Below are 27,636 nucleotides of genomic sequence, written 5' to 3'. Positions count from 1 at the left end.
AGAGTTTTGTTTATGCCAATGTAGCAAAGACAATCACATATTTGTTCTCATGGAGGATTAGGCACCAATAGGTCCTGGTCACTCCAGGTGAAAATATGACCTGCAATACCAGAGAAGGTATTCTTTTTAGTACTAGCTGAACGTGAGCTGGAGCATTCCCCTCCCACCCTGCACGTTGGCTTCCCATATGTGGTGCTTGGCTGCTGTGCACACAGTGCCAGCTAGGTGGGCCTTTGGTCTGATCCGGCATGGTTCCTGTTATGTACCTGTGTGAACCATAACAAAAGAAGACTGTAAAGGCTGACATGAGGGAGGGAAAGGAAAGGTCCAAGGGCAGGGTTAGCATTCCTGCACTCTGCTCATTCCAAGGGAGGTTCTGTGAATTAGCTGGGGTGTCAGGTAATCAATCCCTTTCCCTTCAGCTAAGACTTCCACAATGGTTTTACATATAGTTCACAAGCATGGAGCTATGCAGCAAGCTCTGTGTAGCAAACTCATTCTGTATCTTGCAGTGAGTGAGGCTAAGCCTTCCGTGCCCTGGTGAACTGTTGGTCTGTGTTTACCTGTTCTATGTTTGGTGATCAACAGGACACAACTAATTGCAGAAACCATACCATTTGGAAGAACACGCATACATGCAAACAAATCTAGACTTGCCGAACTTGCAATCTTTATAAGACCAAATTAGTATTTCAGGATAAGGGTGTTGTTTTGGGGATATGATCAATATATGTCACAATAAATTATTTTAATAATTGCTTCTACAGGAGAGATGCTATTATCTTGTGAAAACAGATGATGCATAAATAAATATACATTTATTGGGTGGTCGTTGGGGTGGCCCCGTTGGTGTCCTAGACGGCTTCCATGCTAGTTGTGATGGGTGTGTAGTGCAGTAGTGAACCAGGCCTTCTAGGCCCAAAGCACTGAGATTTCTCAGTCAGAAGGGATGATGACATCATCTGGCACCCCATTCTGGACTTCTCATTCCTTCTGAGTTTAGCTACAATTCCCCCTGGAGCTGGGCGGGACATAAATTTTCCAAGCAACAGAATAGTATTTTGGCTTGGCTTGGTCTTGTGCAGGCAATTAAGACCCATTTGTTTCATAAAAGACCAGCTCTGTATGGAGAGAAAAACTGGTCTACTTTATTTGAACAATGTGGTGCCTGCATATTTACGTAGTCTTTCCTTGGGGTTGTGGCAAGGGGAGTCTTGAAGAGGAGTCCCTGCACTTCAAAATGTTACCACTGCACCAACTGTAGAAAACAACATAATAAAAGAGCAGAAAGGAAGCAGGAGTCTTACTTGACAGCAAACTCATTTATGTGAAAGGGTTCTTACACTCAATTAGTAAGAACAGCAATTTGGAGAATTTAGCTTTTCAACTGGTGGCTGGCTTTCTTTTAAAGAATATGCACCTCTAATCTGTATGCATTCATGAGTTTAGTGCCCAAAAGATTTGAACATTTTCAAGCAGCTTTTAAGTACAGGAAACAGCTTGTTGAAGCCGATGGCTACAAATGAAAAGCACATTCAATGAATTCCTCAGAAAGTGCAACCTGCCCCCCCCCCCCCAGCCTTCTATGCACACAATTGTGATGCGTGTGTTATTTTCCTTTTCAACAGGGATTATCTCTGCTGTTCCTGTAGAGAAACATTTGAATTGGGAGAACTAAGCATCATTACAAAAATAATTACAGGCATTGACTTTTCTTCAACTTGTACTTGAATTAGTTGGTACTACTTAAGAATCCAGCCTGCCTCAAAACAAACAAACCCTAGAGGAGATTTTACATACACAGTAAAGAAAGTTCTGAAATCTCATAAAGGAATTGTATGTGTTAAACAGGCTATGTTAGGTCACTGTTCTTTGACTGCTTAAGAGTTCAGGGTTCTTCTATTTCTTTGTTGTCTCTGCCTAAGAAACCAAATAGAAATAAGCCTCCGCTATCAACACACAGTGGCTCCAGTCTGGATTGTGGTTCTGATTGCATACTGCATATTAGGTCAGCTGCACTGCACTTTCCTTCCATAGTTAAACATGAGGTAGTTGGGGTCCTGGTTCCTCAGCCTGAAGCCCGGGTCTCTGAGACGAGCTACCAAGCAAGATGCCACCTTCCCTACCTCTTTGCCTGCCTGGGAAGGTGGCCACAGAGCTATCTTCAGCCACCACAGCTCTGGATGATCTGCCCGCTCTGGGAGAAGTCCCGCAGATGGCTCTGCACCCTACAGGGCATCGCTGATCTTGGAGATGCTCTGATGGATTCTTTGTTGGGGCTGGCTGCCACAACCCTGCTGCCTCTCCAAGTACAGAGAAGAGCAACCCTGCATGTGTGCGCAGGAGCAAGCCGTTCCATGACTTATAGGGAAGAAAGCTGCCATCTCACTCTCTCTCACGACAGATCAGCAAATCCAGACATGCTTCTACTGGCTTAGTTTGTTCTACATAACAGAAAATTCTGCTGTCAGTCTCAGAGGTCTGTTGACTAATTTCACTGCCTTGGGCAACTAAGAATGATGTGATTTGGATGAGTACACCTGTAAGTTAGAATTCTAGCAGTCCTTCCTATCTTGCTGTTTGTGGTTTGTCTTTTTTAATCATCCAGTGTTAACAATATGTAACCAATCATTAACATGCATATTGTGTCCGCAGTTTTTGTTTACATATGCTAGTTTCCACTGCAGCTTACAGGGAAACAGCATTATATACATTTGTAGCATGTTTACATATAAATGTAGCTTGAGAAGATCTCCGGAAATAATTTTTGGTGCATATCCATGTTAGGAAATGTGGATTTTTCTGAAATATTTTTTCCCCTGCAAGATTCTATATGAAATGAGGAGACTTAGCAGCTGCTAGGAGTTCTCTCCAATCAACTGGAGGAACCCAAAGGGGAGTGGGAATGAATGGAATTTCTCAAAGGAACAGTGCAGTCCACAAACATTGTGGAGTCCATAATCCATTACGTAGCAACCCCATAGTTACAGGAAGAGTGCTCACAGGTAGGATATAAGGTATCATGCAGCAGCTCCAGTACATGGACAAGCAGTTCTGGCTAGGATACCAGAACCTGAAGTGTTGGAGAGAAATGGAGGTTTTAGCATGCAGGAAGCTCAGAAGCACAAGGAGAGTCCAGATTTGAGCAGTGATGAAAGAGCAGTAAGCTAGGATGGGGCCAGAGGCAAAGACAGTTTCCAGATATAAGCAGAGATCTAATCCTGGCAAGGAACAGAGACACAGTCAAGCTCAGGGACAGCAAAGGTGAGGCACCTATCAAGACAGGGTGAGGAGCAGGCAGGATCACCATCATAAAGCAACCACCACAAAACCCATATTGCTCTTTCATGGAGCCTCCCAGCAGCACCGCATGATCATGCAGGCTCTTATCCCTGCAAGCCATGCCCTCTTTCACAAGCAGGGTGATCCTTGGCACTGCTGCAAATCCTGACATCATTTCCCTGCCAAAGGACCCCTTTTCTTCAAAGCAGCTAGAGCTCTCGGTGAGGATCCCCTGAAGCACTGGCACCTGGACACCTGGAGTACCTGTAGTCCTCTCCCCAACAGCCCATGCTTTTCCAGGCCTCCTGTACAAGTGGTTCGGTGGCATCTTCTGTCTCTGGGGGCTCTAGTTCCAAGGAGCAGGAGTCCACCAGCAGGGGCAGGGCAGAAGACCAAGTGACACAAGGAAGCAAGCGTAGCAGCAGCTGAAGAAACAATAGAAGGTGGCATTGCAGACTCCCATCACTTTAGAGAAGGGATAACACCCCTTGCCAATCCCTTTTCTATTCTCTAAAGAATCTCCTTGATAGTCTGGGTTCCCTGTCAAAGGGTGCAGTCTATAGCCCACTGAAGTCAGTGCCAAACATCTCATTTACCCCTAGCCAGTGATTTAAAGCTTGGATTTCTGTTTTGAACAGAGGCAGCTTAGCAGGCAGGGGCAGTCGGGCAAGGTGCAGACACTGCAGGTAGAAGAAGACCCATGCTGCTAAGGCAGCATAGCAAGACAGGAGGCACAACAGCAACCAGCAGGAAAACGTGTGGCTGAGACCAGTCCTGGAGCCAAGAGATTCCCCTTATATAGCTCTTTCTCCAGGACTCCCAGTTGATGCTCATAGGTAGGTAGAATGAGAGCCCAAGCAGGGCTTGGGACTGATCCTCCAAATACAGTGATAATTGCTCTGGTTCTGGCCACTAGAGCAGCCCAGATCCTGGCACAACACTTTGGAAGCAGAGAGTGCTTCTTTTCAGGTGGAATCACAGTCTGTTGTTGGGTAGGCCATTCCAGGACATGATCTGGAGGGGGGGTTCACTCATGCAGAGCATGTACATACATTGCCCCTTACCGTTCTTCCTCCGGCCAAGTCAACTTGCCTCTTATTTTGCTACTCTGGAACAGGAGGCAAGACTGTCTAGCTACTAGAAACAAGGATTAGCTACTCTGTTCATCCAAAATTTATGGAGTTCAGTTTCGTGTTGGGAACATTTATTTCGTACAGAAAGCATACTTGGCTGCATAATGCCAGCTTAATAGGACTGTGTGCACAACACCCTGGGTTTATCAGTCCATGCATTGTCACTTTTTGTAATGCATATTTTCAACATGCTCATGCTCTACAAAATTACACACCTCTCCTATTTATTTTTGTTTTGTTTTAATTTGGAGTTATCCATTGCTGCTGCAGAGATTAAAGGTAATCATTTAAACATGGAAAGGAATTAGAATGGGGAAATGTAAGAATATCAAACATGAATACTGTTACTGAGCAGCATTTCAAGTACTGTATAAAATGCAAGCATGTTGATGTAACAACTTCAAGGTCATAAGTGTTCTTGGGCAATTGGAATCAGGTTATTGGCACCAAATTTTTCTCCTTCTCCCTAGAGCCAGCCAGGATATCCTGAGCAACTAGGATTAGACCAGCCTTCTGCCCTGGTGATGTTTTCCCCCTTCATTTCTCAGAGGAACCTCCATCCAGTATTTAGTCCAGCCCCCATCTGTCTTCCATGCTGGAATTCTTGAGTTTATAAATGGGACTACACAAAGCACACATCCTTTGCATCTTACGTATTCAACATACTTAAGTATTGTTGGGCAGAAGCAGTTACTGATTAGGGTCACACAACATACTAACCAGCTGTGGGTGGAGGAATGGTTGACCATTTTGCCAGAACCCTCTATGCTCTCCAAAAGTGGGGGTTATAAACTACCTCAACTAGCCATGGCTTGTAGTGAGGTTTATTAAATCCCTGTGACTTGGCATGTCATCCAAACCCAAATGACACACTAAGGCACGGTCAAGCTGGAAGGCCTTAAGAGTCCTTTGGCAAGAGCAGAGAAAAAGATTTACTGCCCTAGTCAAGAGGCTTATGTTGACAGCTGCAAAACACTCCAGTGGCTAGTATTGGCTAGTATTGGAAAATAGGGCATTATCCTTACTTGTATTTAGGGCTGTGTTCCATAATTGGGTTGGCATCCATTGATGGTAACTTCATGCTGTCCTACTCAATTATTTCCCTTGTAAATTGGCCCACAGACGTGGGGTGAAGTGTTGGCTTTGAACTTGCTAAAGGCCCTAGAGCTCCATTTCATGGAGAGATTATGTGAACATAATTGAACAACCCACTTGCTGAGGTAAACGGTATTCTGTTTCTACACATCTGAATATCACAAAATATGGACTCCGTTCAACATATATTTGTTTCATTTCATATATTGCTTCATAGCTGAAGCACCCGCAGCGGATTGCAAGAATTCATTACAAATACAATAAAAAGCAGCACACATTTTTCTGATATACAACATTTTTTTAAAAAAGTTTCGCAGCTAAGTGTATTCTTAGTACAAACAAGATTCCCCATCATGCCTGAGAGAAGAGGGCAGTTTGAATTTGGCACTGAAAAGATGACTGAGTTAGTGTTGGGTGGGCCTTAGTGGATCATTCCATGATTGGGGGTGGGGGGGAACTGCCACTGAGAAGGCCTTTTCCCTCATTGCCACACTTCCCTCAGAGATGGCATTTGGAGGACCACCTCAGATGTTGGTTGCAGTGGCTGGGTAGATGCAGATGTTATGTGTTCTTATCGCTCATATAAACATAAGGGGAGCTGTGCTGGATCAGGGCCCATCTCATTCCTTGTTTTGTTCACATGGGGCCAGCCTGTGGAAAAGTACCCAGCAGATATGAGTGCAGGAGCAACCTCCAATCCATGCTCCCTGGCAGCCTGTGCACACAGGCAAGCTGCTTCTGGTGCTGGAGGGGTCTGCGGAGAACCTCCTCCTCTGTCAATGGGCTAATCGTCTTTTCAAGCTGGTGGCCATCATTACATTTTGTGGAAGTAGCCAAACTGTGCCCTCTGTAAAGAAGTGGTTGCTTTTATCTGTCCTAAAGAAAGCCCTCAGGCCAACAGAGCTGAAAATGAATTGATAAGTTTATAAATAAATGAATGAATATATAAATCCCACCAGTCATGCAGGGTACTTCCCCCTTGCTTTTGTTCCCTGACACACACACTTCTGCACACCACAAATCTATTCTGGAAGGTCCTGGAAGCCTCCGAAGCAGTATGGTGATCAGGGCACCACAGGGAAAAAGAGGAGCACAGTCTTGCTCAGAAAGTAGTCCCGTATCCCACAGCATTCCCTGGCCAGAACATGGAAAAGGCAATTTAGAGTGCAATGCTCAGCCTATTTAGAGTGGAGGAGGGAGCTTTTATGAAATGTGCTTGTTTTAAGCAATAAGGTGAAGAAATCTGTGCAGTGGGAATGGAAGTATATTAAAGTAATTGGAAATAAAGCTTAATTGGAATCTAGCTGAAGTTATATCTTTTAAAATGGGGCACTGTGGCATTTCTGACAACTGGGATTGTATTGCTGACATATGTTTGCACCTGTAGTTTCATCACTTGATGAAACTTTATTCCGTCCTATTTTTTTCACCAGCCTTTTCCAACCTGTGGCTCTGAAGATGTGTTGGACTGAACTGGGCAGCAGTCTGGGAAATGCTGTAATCTTAAAACTCATGTACTAGGGAGCAAGCCACATCGAATGTCACAGTCCTTCTTTCTTACTGACCATCCAGAGAATTGGGCTGCCCCTTCTCTGAAACCGTGAAATGCAGAGTTTAGCCCTACTTTTGCTGGGTAGCTCCTGTGCACAGAGTCCTGTTAGTCAGAGGTCTCAGGTCATGCATACTATTCCCAGTTTATTATCATATTAGTAATTCCCACCCCAGAACTGGCCAGTTAACACATAATAAAAAGCCACCATGGGTGAATTTGCCTGCATGCATTTTTGTTGTGTTGGCAGCCATTTTGAATATTCAGGACTTCACTTTAGCATACCGTAGGTCCTTCTTACATGCAAACCTGGCAGGTCACTAACCACTCAGAACCCTAAAAAGCTGGTGGCTGCATGTAACAAGAAATTATGGTGCATCTCTCCACCCATGGTGGTTTCTTGCTATGTGTGAACCAGGCTACTTTCATACAGTTTTCTAACACTGAAACTGTCCTGAGGCACCACTAATGGGACAGTATATAAAAGCTTTACATAGATAGATAGATAGATAGATAGATAGATAGATAGATAGATAGTTGCCTTCTATGAAAGGCAGCTGAACCAATGCCACTGTGAACTGCTGAAGCCTTCTGAGTAGTATGTTGTGTTGTCGTTTCCTCAGGGCCTATAGTGAGTGGGGCGAAAGTGCAGTCCCTGTCTCTGGTCATGTGTGCTTTGGGCCCAGAAGTATATGTACCCATATGCTTCTGGGTCCAAAAAACTAAGGCTGGGTCCAGTGGTCTCTCAGCACTAAGGCTAATGATGTATCAGGATAAATCAATGCTTATCCAGCATTATGGGCATGATGGGGATAAGGCATTGATTTGCCACTGAAATTTTCGCAGGTTTGCTCTCATGTACTGTCATTAATGCTTGCACTGGGGCACCATGGGATAGCAGCCTATTTGCCACCACTGCTGTGCTTTCAATGTATGCTTGGAATTCAGTGGGCCTAGATTTATTAGATGCACATGCTAAAGATGCAGACCTGTTTACTATGATGTATTTGATATAAGAGAAAGAAGAATTGCTGAATTACCTTAAAATACATTGCCTTGGAATACACACACACCATGCCCTGGTTTTCTCTCAGGTGGCCTGCACCTATCAAAGGTTTGGTTTAGATATTTCAGACAAATTGATACAAGGGAAGCATACAGTTAGTGAGAGAACATGTGTAGCAAACAAAACTGTCCTTGAATGGAGGCTGAATAAATAATAAGCCTGTTAGATGTATTGATCTTTAAGTCCTCAAGGTTGTGTGCTATGTTTTTCCGGTAATGAATTCCCATTATGAATGTGATTCAGTATAGGTAGACTGAGTGCCTAGCTAAGTCCTTAAAAGTCCTGAATGGAATATCCTGAGTTTACAAACAATGTAAGAGCAACACAGAGTATAAGAAAAGGTGAGTTTTTATCAGGATATGCTGAGACAAGCATACTCACCAACCAAAAGTCACCATTTTTCAAAAGAGAAAATATTCTGTTAGGTACAATCAGGTTGTTGGTATAAATGAAAGCCTTCTGTTGGGGATCACTGGACTGGTAATTATGGCACATTTTGGAAAGTTATAGAACAACGTGTGTGCGTGTGCGTTTAACAAGGAATTATACAGCTCCTAAGAAGGAATATACATGTTCTCAATAACTCAACCAAAAAATTATTTGGGCTTCCCGAAGGCTTGAATTAAATGGTTTGGGTTGGAAGAATACTCAAAAAGGCCAAGTTAGCCACCGCCACGTCTTCTCTTCCCCAGCCCAAAAAATATGTGGGAAAGGGGAAGGGCTAATAGACAGAGAAGGAAATCCCATTCGGACAGGAGAGGGCCTGCGGATCACCTCTGCAGCTGCAAAGGATCCTTGGGCATTTTCTATTAAGAAGGAAGTCCTCTATTGTCTGTTCTTTTTTCCTCACAAGCTAAGATGTTTGTGGCTTGGCAACACCTAAAAGTGATGGAGGACATGGTGGAGGACATGGTTAAGGCTGTCCTCTTGAAAGAGAAGGAGGTTTGCATGTTGAGCTTTCTTCTCTCAAACACCGTTGACCACCAGCTGCAGTGCAGGCTCAGTCTAAACCATGATTTGTACCTGGGAACACCATCTAAAAGCACGCTTTCTCCTTTCCTCCAATTTAAATTGACAATTCTGCCATGGCCTGTGACTCTTCTGCCTTGTGATGATGCTATACATTTCAGCCACTAAAACTGTCTAATGCCTGATATCCCTTTCTGAATATATTTCTCAACAAAGCAGCATATTTATATAGTCGGTACACACATTCAGCAAGCATAGTAACAAAGGAAGCTGCCCTGTGCAGAGTCATAGCCTTGGTACAACTAGCCGAGTATAGTTGACACTGACTGGCAGCAGCTCTCCAGGGTTTGATACACGATTCTTTCCTAACCTACCTGGTGATGTTGGGATTTAACTTTCTGCATGCAAAGTCAAGGACTCCATCCCTGAGCTACAGCCCCTTCCAAGGACACTCAGTGTGCACTGGCTGTGAACTGAGTATCTGGAATTTCAGGCCTGGCCTGCCTCCCAATCATCCTGTGCAGCGTTTAAATGCAATCTTCTTGTTCGCTCACCTTGGTGCTTGATTCTGAAAGGCAGGAATTGTGTGTTATTGTGCACACATGGCCCATTTAACTGGAAGTAGGAGTCTGCTTGTTTGCTGTGACCCAAAGGAAAAACAAGACCACAGTCTTTACTTTAAGAACTCGAGAGAGTCATAAATTGGTGATATGGAAATTTCTTTCAAGGTTAAGCTTTTAAGCAACAACATATTCACACTGTTCCAGTATAAACAAACATTTAGAGTACGGTATATGGACACTTGTGTCATTGCTTAATGTTATATCTACCTGGTGCTTACTCTGACAAATGGGGGCATTAATATTGCTATGATATGTCATTAGGCCCACTGAATGCAGCTCACAGCCTGCTGAAACAAATGGCCAAACTTCCACAGTCATTATTATAGTTTTGTTTTGTTTTTTAAGGCAGGGGTCCAATTAGGAATCTAGATCCTATTTACCCTTGGTATTATGCACATCTCTGGATTTTTAGCATAGCAGATTTATCAGTCAGCAGTGGTGTCTTCAAATGTGCTCTCCTCCTGCAGTTCTAGTGGAATTGTGGGCTTTTATTTAGTTCAAGGGGGAAATGCTTCTTCCAGTGCTTCTTGCTATCTCCCCCTTTATGTCTTTATGCACAATAGACCTTAGGTATGAATGGGCTGTGATCTTACATAGATGAGTACATCTTGGAAGTTTGATGGATGTACCTCACTTCCTTTGTATTCCTTCTACAGAAGATCTCAAAGAGAAGCTAAAAGAATATGTTGATGAGGTGAACACACGGAAGCCTGGGTTCATCAAGGTGGTTCGACACAACAAGCAAGAGGGGCTGATTCGATCACGCGTCAGCGGCTGGAGGGCAGCCACGGCTCCAGTGGTTGCACTCTTTGATGCGCACGTAGAATTCAGCGTGGGATGGTATGTGTCTCGCTGCTTCTGAATCGGTGTCATTTGTAGATCCCCCCCCCCCACTATTTGAAAGATACTATAGAGATGCTAGAAAGAGATCCTCCAGTGCTGTATTGCATAGAAACAGTGGATAAAAATGCTTTAAATGCCAAAGGGCAAAATGCTTGTATTAAATGCAATATCAGTTTGCCCATCGCTTTTAGTGGACTAAGGAACATAAGTAAAACTTAGACTGGAGCAAAAATAGGTTGTTCTTCAGGAAAGCTTTCACAAGTTCTGAAAAACATCATTGCTGTTGATTGATTTTGTGTGCGTATGTGCCTGTGTGCTTGTGTGAAAACAAGTGAAAGCTTTTTGGCCATTCAGAGTGAGTACAAACAGGCCTATTTCTCCTCTGAATTAAAGAGGAGGTATCAAACTGACTTCATGATCCCTGATTGCTTGGAGTTATATAGTCAGGAATAATAGGACTGTGGTGCTGAAGTTACAGCCACTCAAGGGTATAATAGCATGCAAGGGTTTAACAGATATAATGCATCATCATTCTTGTCCTTTCCTTCCTATTCACTTCAGAAGATTTACTGTTGAATTAATTAAGATATGTGACAGTAGGCACTCAGATGCTCAAAATGCAGTACTGGCACAAACTCCATTGAAATATGCCATCTTTGTTGCCACCTCTATAAATGCAGATACTTGGCCAGAACTGTTAGAGGACCACTGCCTAATGGAACTGCTCACACCATTGGACAGTTAAAAACAATATATGAAAGCCCTTGGGCTTCCCTGGACTTAGCTCAGTGTACAGCACATTCATGAGTGACATTCAGGCCCTTCAGAAAGATGTAGCCAGTTTGAAGAGCTGAAGTGAGGAGTGGTTTGGAACATGCAGGTATGCTGAAGCATCCAGTCAAGAGCTGGACCAATAGCATTAATTCAGATAAATGTACATCACTGGCTCAGAGAACTGCTGTACTTAATATTACCGTTCTCATCCATTTTCACCTGCACATAATTCCAAATAAAGGGGTAAGAAATCACTGTTTGTCAAGCGAACATGGGGGAAGGCCTTCACCTAGGCAGCAGGCACAGCTAACATTGCCTGGGAGTCTGGAGGCACGAAGCCTTCACTTCTTAAAATGACTGTCTAAGCCTCATATAATTTTATTACAGTTATGGAGATTTATTCTGATGTATTTACTAGAATTATAAAAAGGCTATTAAATGTCAAAAAAGCTGAGGAAAGGAAAAATGTGATCAGAAAAGAAGTGTGTGTGTGTGTGTGTGTGTGTGTGTGTGTGTGTGTGTGAGAGAGAGAGAGAGAGAGAGAGAGAGAGAGAGAGAGAGAGAGAAGAATCTGAGGGAAAAGACATAAAGAGAGAATAGAAAAGAGAAGAGGAGAAGCAAAATAAATCAGAGAAAGAAAAGTGCCTCTATGACCAGTGACAAAAGAAAAGAGACCACAACTTCTTGGGACCCTTGGGTCTATAGCAACGATCATGCTATAAGTCCCAAAGGCCAGAAAAATGAATAGTGTGGAGCCACTTGGGCCTAACCTATTGTAGTGCCTCTTGGTTTGGTTCTGTTATTCAAAGAAGGAGTGGCACATCCCAGGCCAGTTCATTCAGCTCTTTCTCAAGCTGTGCCAAGGAGAAATCAGCCGGCCATCAGAAGCACTGGTGAAGGCACATAAGAAGCCCTGGCCTGCTCCAGACCAAAGACTCATCTAGTGCAGGATTCTGTTCACACAGTGGCCAATCTGATGCCCATGGGAAGCACACAAGCAGGATGCAAGCACAACAGCACCCTCCTGCTCATGCCCCTCAAAAGCTGGTATTAAGAGGCCTGCTGGGGACAATGTTGACTAATAGCCATTGACAACCTCATCCTCCATGAACTTCTCTTCAGGCATTGGTGAGAGTTTCAGTTCAGTTCAATTTAATAAGAAATGAACAAATTTTACAAAGCTTTCCATATTCAGGACACAAAGAACTTGAGATTTTAAAAATCTCTGTGCAGGAGAAATGGAAACAGACAGATTTATCCACCCAGCCCCAGGGCTTGAACTGCTCAGCTCTCGAAAGTCTGAGCTTGAATCCCTCTGTATACAACCATGTTAGTGCTTATATGGGCTGCCAGCTTTTTTCTGACACTTCCTCACCTAATAACAGCTGTAAGGGAGCCAGTACATCGTGGTCTCCAGGCCGGGAACAGCTATGGCTGTTGAATTTGGCTGGTGTGATAAGCATCTGGTGGATGAGCATCTCCGCTCGTTTTTGATTAGAATGCCCCACAATTTGTGAAGTCTTTCACAGGAAGGAAAGAATTTGAAATTTAATGCATGAGAAAAGCAAACCTGGCAGATACATCCATCCCTACACCTTTTAAAAATGCCCACGCTTTTGACCATCATCAAGTCAAGTTGGTGACCATCACTATGTTCTGGTGAAGGTACAGTAATTAACCTACCTTAATTCCACATGTGCAGTGTGAAGAAATCCTTGTGCCTGACCTGAATCTACTGCAGATGTCTTTCTCCACAGTTTCTTATAGTTTCTTAGTTTCTTTTTCTTAATATACTCTGCAGGACGCAAATAGCCATCAGCTTAATGCCATGATGGAAATATTATTAGGCACGCTGTTTAGATAGTGAAGATCTTACAAAGTTCAGGAAGATGCCCTGAGAGCATTAATCAAAAGTGCATTAATCAAAGCTTTCAGGGCTGACAGTCTTAAACATCCATGACAACTGACATGGGTATTTGGAAGCAGGCTTCTTCTAGGAAAGTGATGATCCATGCCCCATTTTTGCTCTTGCAGGCACCGTTCGGGAGAAAATGTTTTATTTTCCAGTTCTGTGGCACAGTCAAGGGTTAATTGTTGGATGATGACCAAAATGTCTAAGATGGACACTCTCAAACTCCTCAGTATGCTACTTCTTTGTGTATGTGTGTGTGTGTGTGTATGTTCCTAATTAATCTCTAGATATAAAACATATGCATAGTCATTCTTTCTATTGTAAACTAGTAAATATGGAACATACATCCCTTATGAGTTATATAATTACAGTTTTGAGTTTCTAAGGCTGCAATCCTATACACTAGGGTGGACAGCTTCAGAAATTCTGGGGGGCATATTATTCCCTCCTCAAACTCATGGGAACTGTACCCCACCCCAGTGCCATCAAATTTCTCGCTGCTGCCACATTTGCCACTGAATTTCTGCTGTAGGCAGCAGCAAAAATCATATCAACTGAGAGGGAAAGCACAAATGTCTGGGTGTGTAATTGTGCTTGGAAACAAGGTATATACACTACACACACCTCATTAAATCAATGCAATTTTTGCTGTTGTTGCAGCAGATTTGGCAGTTGTAGCAGGGGAACATGGTGCAGGGAAGGGTGGCAAAATGTTTGTGGGAGGTATGTATGTATTCTGCATCTTCTGCATGATTTCTGAACACAGGCACCTGGGAGTAGACATCACTGAACACAGTGGGGCCTACTTCTGAATTGCTGTGTGTCAGATTGCACTGGTGGTTGGAAAACAGTGAATGAGATGCAATGTGCTTCTCCAGATTTTTAAAAGTAGTTTCACTAATAAATCATCATGGATACTCCTTTGGAAAATATTACATCAAAATTGAAATTGAATTCAGAGCTATGATATAAATGCTTTGCCTGGTGCGTGAAAACCATCCAACTTAATTAAACACAGTGAAGAAAGGATCTTCATAGGGGGTAAAAGCGAATTATTTTTATGCTCTGGTTTCCTCCAGACTGTGGTTCAGTCCAGATATTTGGTGGACCCCATTTGATTACCTACATGAGGATATGGTATATTGGTGACATAAGTGAATTTGCAACTTAACAGCTTGGTTTAACCATGATTCTGTGTAGCCAGTGATAAAAGCCAGCCAGCTCTGCAGGGCAAGCCCTACCAGGCTTCCTCTGGGCTCCAAGATCGAAGGCCTAGCTTGCTGCAGATAAACTGTGCTCAACTTAAATTGCCCAATTCATAGGAGGACACAAGCAAACAAGCTCTGTGTAAACCAGGACTGACTACATATTGATGCATATTTTCATTTGTGAAAGCAAAGCCCCAAATTGTAGAGGAACATTAAGGAGCAAATGGGGGTCTGCCATGGTTCCTGAGCTCAACCCTGAGTGTTCTACTTAACACTGCTGTGGACCTCTTGCAGAAAGTTTCTGGTCATGATTGTATTAGAAAACTTATTATGCATTTGGTAAAAGCAGCTAGGTCTATAATTATTAAAATCTGGAAATCAGCACAACTTCCTATTGGTAGAGCAAGGAGTGGAATAGGCACAAAAACACCTAATCACTGTAGGGCTTTTACTGGCTTTGACTTTAGCGGAGTTTCAGAAAAACAAGAAAGAAGAGGAAACATACTGTATTCGGTGCCAGTGTTTTCCTTAACAGTGTCTAGCTGACTGAAACAATCATTGTGTGGGTAAGTTTAGAGTGCTATTTCCTCATGACTGAACATTAGTTCTCACGATAAATGTTTTCAGCAGAAGCGGCCACTGTTTCTCCACTTGCACTTACATGAGGGAATCCACTGTGTGATGCACACTATCCTGAATCCAGCGGGCCACATTTTCTGTGATCTCTGAGTCAACATTTTCTAGCTGTAAAGACTCAGGTAACTGCAGTGGACCATGTCAGTGGCTGCTTCCACATGTTTATCTACAGGAAGTCTTTGGCAATTTAGCCCTCGTGCTTTTGGAAAAAGGACTCATGGCAAGGAATGCAGCTTTTAAGAAGTCTTCATCCCGGCCATCTCCCTATTTTCAGATCTAGCACTGTGCAGGATGGAGACTTCAGAGCTTCCAGATGCAAGGTCCATCGCAATTCCCTCTCTTCATTAATAGCTTGAACTGCAGTGTGTATGGCATACAGGTCAAAGTCAAAGGAGGGGTTTGCAGCATAATGACTGGAATCCCTTTGCTAGTGGGGCATTGTCACTAGGTATAATTAAGTCTCTGTTATGAAGAATGCCAGACCTCTGATATCGAATAGCTGTTGCAAAGGTAGTTAGCTACATTGGTACCCAACAACCACTTCCAATTATTTGGCCATCTCACCTGGACAACTATTTAGACATCCTAATGTATGTGCTTCCCCTCTTCCTCCTTTTCTTTTCTGATTTCCATTTCAATAGAAGACTATATCTTTTGGAATAGTTCTGTTATTTACTCTGATATTCTTGATGTCCTTGATCATTTGATAGCCTAGAGTCATCCACTAGTCTAATGTTGAAAGATGATAGTTGTCACTGAAACGAAAATCCTAATTCCTTTTATCAGGGGGGCAAGAAAGTGTCAAAGAAGTATGCTAAATTGAACATTTGTGGATTGTACAAGCACTCAAGATCTTTGTGAGGATAAACTACTGGCTGAAGTCAAGGCTCTGGCTGAGTAATTATTTGCCCCAAACCAATTCATACACACTCCCTCATATATGTGGGTCAAAGAAAGGGAGGGAGAAGGAATAAACTGATGTGTTTGATTGTATTCCTTAGGGCAGAACCAGTACTCACCAGGATCAAGGAAAACAGAAAAAGGGTCATTTCTCCCTCATTTGATAACATCAAATATGACAATTTTGAAATAGAAGAGTACCCTCTATCAGCACAAGGGTTTGACTGGGAATTGTGGTGTCGATACCTAAATCCACCCAAATCATGGTGGAAGCTGGAAAACACTACTGCTCCGATAAGGTAATGTACAAAGTTGAGTCCAGGTGGGTGAAGGGAACAGTGTAAGAGGGAATGTGGTAATCTGACCACAAATGTGAGGGAAATGGTGTGGGGTAGTGGTGAAGAGCAGGGGACTGGGACTCAGGTGTTCCGGTGCTGGTCCCTACTCAGCCCTGAAGCTCACAGGGTGACTTTGGGTCAATCACAGCCTCTCAGCCCAACCTACCACAAAGGATTGTTGTTGTGAGAATAAGATTGAGAGGAGGAGGAGGAGGGGAGAATGATAATGATGAAAGCCTCCTTGAGTTGCTTGGAAGAAGAAAGGTGGGCTATGAATCAAACAAACAAACAAATGTTATGGCCCACTTATAGCTTCTTTGACCATGCTGAATTTGCCAGCATAACAACAACAACGAGGCTTTGTAAGGACACAAGGCACAAAAGGAGTGCATGCCCTGTTGGCAAGATCAGTTCTTCTTCCAACCACAGTGTACGTTTCCCTGCTTCCTTGCAAAATTACGTGCTTTGCCACAGCAATTTGGCAGAGAGGCACAAAAGCCACAAAAAACAGGCAAGTGGGTCATGGACCATTCATTGCCCATTCCTGCACTTGCAGAATCATTAGTCTGGCATGTCTTGACATGTTAGAAAACACCACTGCTCCTATAATGGCACATTTGAACCAACCTGGGTGAAGAACAGAACTTAGGAAGTGTGATACTCTGACAAAAATATGTCACAGTACACCTAAGGCTCTGCAGTATGAAGATGAAGGTTGGGATATAGGTGAATTTTGTTTAGGTGGGGCGGGGGTGAAATCTGAACAGATTTTAGCAGTTTGGTTCTGCTGGATTTCAGTCCATTTCCCCAGGCTGGTATCAACCCAATCTGGAGCAAGTCAATCCAGTTAATGCCTTTATAAAACAGCATGGCAATTGGCACAAATGGGATTGTAGGACTGTTTTGGTCTTTAGTTCCCCCTCCGTCCCTCAAATTGTTATAGTTACCAGAGTGGAGGATGAAATGGACAAGTTCTTTGACAAATGCAAAATATGGCTCTGCTGGGTTAAACCAAGAGGTGTTTGGTGAGGATGAAACTGACAAGGATATTTAAAGGGGAATAAATAGTGGACAGACCTCAATGATAAAAAATAAAAATGGCAGGCTCACTGTACAAATTTACTGACTGGGGTTGGGGAACAACAGGATCCTATTCGCACAGATTTGAAGACCTGAGAAATAATATTTTTAAAGTCTCATATGTGCAAATTTAAAGATTCCCACATAATTTTAAAGACAGTAGCATCCACGCTTCTAGTGCAGTGAAATAGGAGGAAACCCACACTTGGAGTGTCTGTATGTAGTTGCAGCAGAGCAGCAAGCATTTGCTTCCATTTTGGAGGCACTTGATGATAGGGACTTACTTGTTTTTAAATGAGATAAATTAAGTTTAAAAACAACAACAACACTTTTCTAGTGTTGTCATCTATATCTCTGAAATAAGCAAGGAACAGGTTCATTGGTCCATCTAGATTAGTGTTGGCACTGACCAGTAGCTGCTCTGCAAGATTTCACAGGGGAGTCATTTCCTTAGAGATCAGTTTAAAATGGGTAGGCCAATTCCTAAGGGTAATGAGCATCAGGCTATCAGTGGTTAGTAGAGTCATTTTATAGTGTTTTATTCTTCCAGCATTTACAGTTTGGCCACAGACTACTCATTCTTGGGCAGATTAAAGATATAATGAATCCATGCATAAATAAAAGCCCTGAGGAGCAAGGACAACTTGTCTCTGAATTGCAGTTGCTGAGGAAGAACCAACCCATGTCCTACTTATATGCTCCCCATGAGCATCTGGTTGGCCTCTTTGGGAAACAGGATGCTGGACTAGGTGGGTTCTTGGTCCAGTCCCGCAGGGCTATTCCTAGTTCCTCAATATGGGTGGAGAGGAGGGTCACTTAGCTGATGCCATGTGATGTGCAGCCCACAGTGATGCATTTTCAACTTCAGTAGATGCATCATCATGACTGAAATAGAAGGCCATAATTTCAAGGTTCCAACTACAGTTTAAAGTAGGGTAGGGGTGAAAATATGCAAGTTAACAACAGGACTAAAGTTGTTCCTGGAAATCTATCAGTGCTGTGACCAAAGCGCAGGATGTACTTTTGCCGTGCATAGCACTAATGTTTTGAAGCACAATGTTTGAAGCAACATAAGGAATGCATGACATTTTCTTCATCACATAGCTTCCCTAGTTCCGAGCTGACATTTGATTATCATTGCAGAGATCCCAATCTATAAGGCAGGGGAGATTTTAGGGTCTGTGATTTTAGGAAACGTATAATCTCATCAGGAACAGATGCCTCAGTTTATCACAGCTTGATTATGATTGTCCTGGTGAATGAAAAATGGTTTCTCCTCTATTGTAACAACCCCCTGTCTCCTTTAATTAGTATCCTGTTGTCAACAGTGCTCTTCCTTTGCTCACATAATGACAAAAGTGACATCTTTCTATTTGCCAGCTTGCATGACAAAGTACAAACTAGGGTAAAAGGCAGATTAATTATTCTATTCTTAACTGCTCCATAAATACCGTGTGGCCCATTCTCAGCCAGTTCAGATGTTCTTCTGAACTAGATGGGTGCCACAAGTAGGGCCACAAGATGCAGTTCCTGAGCCTTCGGCCTCCTCGTTTCATGACAGTATTTGAAGTCACTGCATGGTGGAATATACAGTGAAATGAATGGTTCTGTCCCATAAGTGATGGAACCACCATACTTTGGATTTATCACATGGCTTTATAGAGAATGCATGATCACACTTGGCAATGAATAAGTTACAGAGATATTAAGATATATTAATATCTGCACAATAAGTTACAGATATTAAGAATTTTTGAATGGTGAACTTGCCTGAAATTATGCATACATGAAATTCACGCTGCTACCTAAATTCATGTGTCTTAATATTTGCTGTTCTTTCTTGGTTTTCATCTAGGAGTCCTGCACTGATTGGATGCTTCATAGTTGACCGGGAGTATTTCCAAGAAATCGGCCTACTAGATGAAGGCATGGAAGTCTACGGAGGTGAAAACGTGGAACTTGGGATCAGGGTAAGGAATAATCAAGAATGAATAGATGGACTTCTAAATTGTCACAGGTTTCAGGTATGGGAATGCCACAGTTAATGAAATATGAGAGAATTAGAAACACACCATATGGTTAGAATCTGGGCCTCACATTTTACAAAATGTCAGTATTTGATCCGGGCCTCACATTTTACAAATGTCAGTATTTGATCTAATTAGCTGTTTTATTATCAGTAATGTAGTGGCTGAGGATCACAAGCGGATCACATGCTGGGACTTCATGTTCCACCCCACTGAGACTTCTCTGTTTCTCTGAGCTTAGCTGCAAAGTTCAAAGTAGGTGGTGGTAGGAGGAAAATAGTTTTTTCCAGATACAGTATATTGCTGGGAGATATACCACACACACACAAAGCAAACACAGAAAAATCAGTGCAGGTACCTAGATTCTCCTTGGAGATGTGACTAGGGAGACTGTCATGAACAGTGCCTGTACTCATGTCATGAGTGGAACTGGCTAGAGCCAGGGGTCAGACTAGATGGCCCAGGAGGTCCCTTCTGACTCACTCAGTTTCTGTGATTCTATGTTTCTATGTACTTCAACATTAACCTTTACACAACAGGAAAGTAGGCTGCTTTTTTAATAGAAAGTTTCAGAGACAGAAATCACAGGATGCAAATAATATATTGCTGATTTGATACTTGCTTTGTTTTGTGCAAACCCGTGCTTGCTCAGGACATATTATTCCATAATCAAAAAGCTATGAGAACAGCATCCTATACAGGCTTTCTGCCCATTAAAAAAGCTGCTTTCCTGAAGCTTAGCTAAGGTCTTTTAATTTATGTACTGGGTACAACATTACTCCTTAATTGTTTAATAAATAACTTTCCCTCAGTTGGTATACAAACACTGATGGTTTTACAATGATGAAAAATATGTTTTAAGTTAATAAGATTACAAATCAATAACCCATTTTATCAAGCTGCAAAAAAAGAAGAAGATAAATGTTTGAGATCTTGATGTCTCAGCATGTCAGAAAAGAGACTAGTTAATCATTACGTTTGGCTTCTGTTCAAAAGCTATGCCAGTAAGATTTTTTAAAAAATCCAATATTGCAAAATAATAAAGGGGTTTTGGATTTTACCATCAGACTTTTGATACCTTGATTTTAATCTAAAGCTGCATTGGAAAGTTGCCTTGTCCTCTGATTATTCCACTGGAGCAGCTACATTTGAGTTGCATTCACCTTGATCATCTACCAGTGAGATGGAGGGTGCTGTCAGGGCATGCTTTCCTCCTCTCTGCATTTCCCCATCTACCCTGTCCCTCCCGCAGGAGCTCAAACCTCTTTGAGAGGCATATGGGCACCTGCATGGGAGAGGAAAACATGGGGAATATTTGCTGCAGTAGCAAACATTTTTGCTGTAGTAACACTGTTTAGGCAGTGTTGGATTTGAATCCATGTGCTTATTATAACCAGTATCTTTACCTGTGATCCTTTGGCAGTCCCTTTCAAAACTGTAATTCTTACGCATTTTGTTCACCTGAACTTCCTGTCTATACAGAACTATCTGAAATTGCTCAGCTGATTTTGAACCTTGCTTTGAAATTTGATTTGAAGAGTATATTATATTTTCTTCCTTGCACATTACAGAAGAACTCCCAGTGAAAGTATTAAAGAAATTTGTTGGCCCATAATGCATGGTTTCAAGTTCCTGCTCAGCTAAGAAGGAAGTTGTAGACTTGAAAATTCAGCATATGTCAGTCAACTTCAGTTGCTGCTGTAAACTTGGAATAGAAATTCTCTACCTAAGAAGACTGTGGAGGGATGAACAAGAAAGATACTATAAAATTGCTTGCATGTTAAGTAATACTGTAAAACTAAACTGAAAATGAATTTTGAGAAGACTCATAGCCCATTTTTAATTAAGATTTTGAAGGTAGCGAGAACAGCTTCTGCAAGACACATCTGTTTCTCTAAACACAGCTAAGCCACTTTAGAAGCAGATAAAATTTGAGACAGCTGTGCTCTTCCTTCTCAGCCTAGGATGAACATATTTATAGAATATTGAGACTACATAATCATGCCATTTCCATTTCATTCAGTGCCATTAGTTTTTAAATATTTCTCTATATTATTTGTGCCTTCCTTTTTAGTTTGTTAAAAGCCTTACCCAAATGTGATTCTGCTACTCTTTATTTTTCTTTCCAAGGGATAGGTGACTTTCATTGTTACAATCCAAGTAATTTTATATTCATAGTTCACAGATTTATGAACGATGTCATGCAAAAATTAGCTGCACATGCTGATGTTTACTTTCTTTAGAGCAACCACACAAAATGCACATTTTCTAGCCCTAACTCTGAAGACCATGATTCATACCAAAGCATAGGCAGATGCAAATTATAGAAGTATGGACTTATATAGGTTGTCTTGGGATTGTCTAGGATTTTAGTGCTCCTCTCCATATAGTACAGCTTGCACATATTGCTCTACTATTCTCAGTCTGCTCCACTAACATCCTGCCTGTTAGTAGTTATGTAGGGGATTACATGAGCAGAGCTGGATGGAGCCAGGGGTCAGACCAAATGGCCCAGGAGGCCCCTTCTGACTTGCTCTGTTTCTGTGTACTGAAATGGGAATACAATGATTTTAAACTCTATGGATTTCATATCCAGTTCTGAGCCATGTCCACAAGCAGGCTGGGTTGGGGGAGTTGGGTTTCCTTGAAAATTTCCATTTCTAATAGTGTGTTTGCTACACATTTTTAACCACTGGTGGAATTTGTGCAAATAAGCAACCAACAAAATTCATGTGACTCTAGGATGATTTGTGCAAGACTGGTCTATTTTTGTGTAATTGTGATTTGCATAAATGGCAATTTCCACAAATCAACTGATTTTGCCAAAGTCGAACTTGCAGAAATGTCATTACTGATTAGAAAATGGACAATTTTAGTCTGTACTACACATGGAAGTCCATGAGCTGGCTCAGCTTCACAGTGATTTGGCATCAGCACAAGTGTTGGAGATGGGTTACCTTGGAAAACCTGAGCTCCTGGCATCTCCAGGTGCCTGAAGATATCCTAGATGGTTCAGAAAGAGTGAGTGGTCAGCAAGAACATCCTGAGTAGCATCTTTGTTCATGTTGTTTGAATGAATAGGAATTACACCTGTTTCTTTGGGCTGGGATTAATCTTCAGGTTATGGTAAGGGGTAGGAAAACCAGAGTCCTACCTGAAAGTAGGGCCTGAAAGTTGTGGTAGTTCATAAGAATGAGCAGTCACCATTATCATCCTGATTTCTGCCTCTTTGCATTGTTTCTGAATGTGTATGGATTATACTTGCATCTTAGGTTGGGGTTAAGCTGCAGGCTAGGGTTAGAACGGGACAACCTGGGTCCTTGTGCACATCCATGAGCCTGGTGCTAGCTTTAATTGGGAAGGAGGAGCACCCTCAATGCTGTATTTGCACATGCTGTCTGAATGCAGACAGATGAAAAGGAGTGTTAGGGTGGGACTTAAGCTTCTGGTTAGGGACAGGGTTAGGAAAACCTGGGTCCCTGTGCAAGAAACCCCTGAGTGCTACCCTTATACATATTGTCCTTTATACATATAGGGACTATACCTGAGTATAAGGGTTAGAGTTCAGATGAGGGTCCAGGCACTGGAACAGAGACATCCAGCCCTCTGATGATCAAAAGCAATCCCCTTGCCCACAGCTTTCTGTCTCTACAACAAACCAGATTTGTGCACATTTTTAACCACTCTTGAAAGTTGCAGAAATAAGCAGCTGAAAACTTGTGCCTCCGCTGTGACTTCTGTATCATTGACAGCTTTGCATTCAATTGTACTTTGAGCAAATTACAATTGTTGCGCAAGTGGTGCAAGCTCCAGCAACTTGCACCCTGGTGAGTTGGTGCCAGCACAGGTACCTACCCAACCAGAATCCCCAGGGCCAGATTGTGGACCTGTGCCAAGCACCTGCTGGATTCCTCACAGGCCCTTCTTAGGATCAGCCTGGACTGCATAATGCTGCAGCTCCTCCAAGCAGTCTGCTCAGCCATGTGAGTGCTTGCAGGGTGAGCTTCAGACGTGTGAGTAGTTGCAGGGTTTGCCAGTCTGATAAAGCAGGCCAACTTGGAGGCACAAAAAGTTCGATAAAAGGCTTCCCTTTCCTGCTCATAAGTGCATCTTTTTGATGGCCACACTGTTTACCTGACTTGACTTCTGCCTCCTGTCCTGCAGTATCTTCAGCCATGCCTTGACCATCCCTGTTCTTGATGCTTCTGCTGCCTCTGCCGCTAGCACACCTTGCCAGTGTCCAACCCTTGCCTGCATAAAGGCTTGGTTCTCTTTCCACCACCGTTGTCCTTGGTCCTCATTCCCCAGTCACACACACCCGTTCCTTATGTTTCAGAGCTGATATTGTCTTGCAAAGAATTCCTTTGCACCGCAAAAGGTTCTGTGGCCTGTTGAAAGGTTGCACTTACCTGGCCTACAGAATATCCTTTTTGCCTCACATGAATGTACCAAGGGACAAAACAGACATAATTTTAAATCTGTATTAACCAGCTATGTCTCCCCATCCACCCATTTTTACTCTACAATAGGTATACCAGTGCAGTTTATACTGGGCTGAGCATGGTGGTATAGGGGCGTTTAAAATCCAAAGCAAGGCCCCATGAATTCTCTAGAGCCCAGATGAAAGACAGCGTAGTTCCTAGGTACAGGTTTAAAGCAGGCACACCACATAGATGAGTGTGGCAGAACATTCCCAGCAGTGGGAAGCTTTCTTCCACAAGTTTGTCCTCCATTCCTGATCTTTTCACTGGGAAAAAAAACACCTCTGATAAGCTTCCTCAGAATTCCAAATTTCCCCCCAAATCCAGCTTCAGTGCCACAATCACAAATCAATAAACGCATAAGGGGATCTTTCTAGTCAGGACTACTTTGGATCACAGAGACCATTGTAAAGACAAAGCAAACACATAAATAAGAGGTTCAGAATGACTCCAAGTACAATGCTGAGGCTTCAGAAAAATGGATGCATGTGTTTTGTGCTCCCACAATTCCTTTCTTTCCTCTTGTATGCAAAGTCGAGGCATTACTGCAAGAGAATAAAGGGCAAGCTTCACACATGCTTCCACGGCACGCAAGAGATGGGAGCATCCCCCACAGCTGCCAGCCAAGGGTCAGGAGTCATGAGGTCACTCCTAAAAGCTGACTTCTCTGCTTCAATGCAAGTGCCATGTTTGAGAAGAGATGGCACTTTGATTTTGCGCTGAATGACTGGCTGTTTCTTTATGCTGGCAAGGAGTTTGATCAACTTCTGCCCACGAGACTTTCCTAATAATTTGCATGACAGAATATGGCCCCAAACCTCTCAAGTAATATGCTGGCCAGTCAGCTCAGCTCACCTTGTGCTGATGTTCACAGCAGAATATCACGTTGATAGACAGGGCTAGAGAATAGCACAAGCCTTCATGTAATTGAAATGTTGGGGTATGCTGGATCACTTAAATAAGACCCAGTATTACTTTAATTTTTCCCCTGCTCTCTCCTGAGAAGCCCAACCTGACCTATATAAAATACTTTCATCTTTAAAATGCTACAGTGTGCAGTGCTAGCATATTTTATCTACCTTGGTCTGACAAAAATTTCAATTCCAGGTGCATCAAAACAAATTGCCATCCTGTAATGGACAGATAATGCTAACAGTGTATCACTAGGTTTCCTTTTTTCACAGGGCTCAGAACTAACCTACAGAATGCCAAGATTAATGAATATGTACAAAGCAGCTTTAAAAGAAGCAAAACTTGGTAGATGGTAGATAACGCAGATGTTTCACTTTCCTTTCCACCCTATGCAAGAGGTCTTGGAAAGATCGATGAAGTCTTTCATTCATTCTTTCTCTCCACACTAAAGGTGGGTAACTTGTAGTTCTTCAGATATTTTGGCCTACAATTCCCAGTGGGCCCAGCCAGGGATAATGGGAGTTCTAGGCCAAAGCTTCTAGAAGGTTACAGGTTGTTCACCCTGTTCTACATGCAGAAAAGACATTATTCCAAAACAAGGGGTCAAGATCACTACACAGCCCACAATTTTAAAATACATTTGGATGAGGCGCAAGGACTAGTCCACTGTGAAATGCAAATATCCACAAATATATCTGTGATAATAGAACTTGATAGCAAACCAATTTAAAGGAGGAAGACTTCATTTTCAGCTCAGGAATCCAGTTAGTTTATTTCCTGCAAATGAGAGCTGAGAAACACTTTTATAAATATTATATCTAGGATTCCAGTAAGTCACCATTGGAGCTGTTCTGTTACTGAAAAGTTTCATGTGGAATAGAAAGATAAAGTGTAATTATTATATTATATTTATAGCCTGCTTTTCTTTCTTTGCAAGGAATTCATGGTGGCTTACAAGGTACTCTCTTTTATCCTCACAAAAACTGTGTGAGGTAGATTAGGCTAAGATTCTGTGACTGGCCCAAAGTCACCTAGGGAGCTTCATGACTGAGTAGGGCTAGAACCCAGATCTTCCAAGTCCCAGTCCACCACTCCGACCACCAAGCCACATGGCTGTCAGGAATCTAATTGGGATCCCCATAAGACTCTGGCCTCAAAGCTTGAGGTGCATCCTATGCTGAATGGGAGGAGAAGTGATGGCAGTCTCTGCACTCTGCATTTTTGCTGGACAGCTGTTTTGAAGAGGGAAGGGAGGAAGACATTTTGGAGGGGGAAGGAAGAAGGCAGCAAATATGTTATATCATGGTGTCTGCAGTCTCATCTCAGCCCACCAGAGCACTCCCTTTACCCTTTCTTTGAGGTTCTTTCTATGCCAGCTGTGGAGGACAAGGGGTCCAAGCGCAGCATGGGAAGTAAGCCAGCTACTCCTGAAATGCAGCCTCCCAAGGTACTTACCTCACAGTCTGAATCTGAACTGGAAGAAGAGGTGGGGTGGGAATTCTTGGCTGAAATATGAGTCCAGCAAGCACCAACACAAACTGATAAGCTTGTGAGAGCCAGACCACACTTGGTTCTGAGGGAAATACCATTGAATACACAGTGCCAGGTGTGGCGGGTGGATGCAACATGACCAGTCCCATAGTCTAACAACAGATCAGAAGAGCAAACCAGCTGAGTAGCATCTGGCCCTCCCTCAGTCTGGCCCACAAGCAAGGAACCACCCTGAGGGTGGAGCTAAGTCCTTTTGGTTGAAAAGTGAAGAGAGGAGTTCAGTTTTGAACCAACTTCTTAGCATGTGCTGTATTTTCCTAATGACTGGCATTCTAAGTCTGCTGGTGTCTTTTGCTAACACAATACTTCTTTTATGACACAAAACCAGCCTGTTCAAAGAGCTTTGGCTCTTTGGCAGTGCAGAAATGAAAGAAAGAAAGTAAATAAATAATCCACTTGGACTGAGCTTGGCTGTGACACAGTTGCATGACAGTCTGAATCATTGTTGAAATCAGTCATATCTACTTCCCAATAAGTGCTCTTAGGATTGTGCCTATGGCTTATCTTTTGGCTAGACTACTATGCCTCTGATGCCTGGAATACACTCCCTATGTTGTTTCTAACAGCAAGACCTAAAATGTGCTACTTTCTAAAAGCATTAAAGGTAAAGGTTTCCTCTTGACATTAAGTCCAGTCATGCCTGACTCTAGGGGGAGGTGCTTATCTCCATTTCCTAGCCGAGGGAGCCAGCGTTGTCTGCAGACAGTCTCCGTGGTCATGTGGCCGGCATGACTAAACACCGAAGTGCACGGAGCGCTGTTACCTGCCCACCGAAGTGGTACCTTTTTATCTACTTGCATTTGCATGCTTTCAAACTGCAAGGTTGGCAGGAGCTGGTACTGCGCAACAGGAACTCACTCCATTGTGCAGATTCGAACCGGCGACCTTTCGATCAACCAGCCCAGCAGCACAGTGGTTTAAACCACTGCGCCATCTAAAAGCATTATTTGTTGTCAATTAGGCTCACGTTTTATGTTATTTTATCCCACAAGATGGAAATGATTGTACCAGTGAATTGCACAAGCTTTGCAAGACAGTTAATAATACCTTTGATAAATAATATTTGTGACAAACAGTGCAATGTAAAGAACTAAAGGAAGAATTAGTCAACAGGAGTGCAAAAACTGCAATGGCAAAATTTTACTGCTAGGCCTCAGTAATAGCCATTTGGAAGACATTGTGCTAATTTGAGCTTTGTCTTCCATAAAGTAGCCTAGTCTGTGATGGGGATGTTTGTTATGGGAGACAAATGAATAA

The 27,636-nt window shown here is 42.7% G+C and overlaps 1 protein-coding gene across 3 annotated transcripts in view; it reads left to right on the top strand.

The window, feature by feature from the left end:
• Window positions 1-27,636, top strand: part of GALNT18 (polypeptide N-acetylgalactosaminyltransferase 18) — a 332,287-nt gene that overhangs the window by 215,081 nt on the left and 89,570 nt on the right. For all 3 annotated transcript variants that reach the window (XM_044425517.1, XM_044425516.1, XM_044425518.1), the window contains exons 4-6: window positions 10,374-10,557; window positions 16,092-16,289; window positions 19,264-19,378. In XM_044425517.1, coding sequence (XP_044281452.1) covers window positions 10,374-10,557; window positions 16,092-16,289; window positions 19,264-19,378 — 497 coding nt within the window. The remainder of the gene's footprint in view (window positions 1-10,373; window positions 10,558-16,091; window positions 16,290-19,263; window positions 19,379-27,636) is intronic.

This window comes from Varanus komodoensis, unplaced genomic scaffold, assembly GCF_004798865.1.
Source record: "Varanus komodoensis strain SLA01 unplaced genomic scaffold, ASM479886v1 scaffold16, whole genome shotgun sequence".
NCBI lineage: Eukaryota > Metazoa > Chordata > Lepidosauria > Squamata > Varanidae > Varanus > Varanus komodoensis.
Note: the sequence above shows the minus strand (reverse complement) of the source record. Positions and strands in the feature narration are given on the sequence as shown.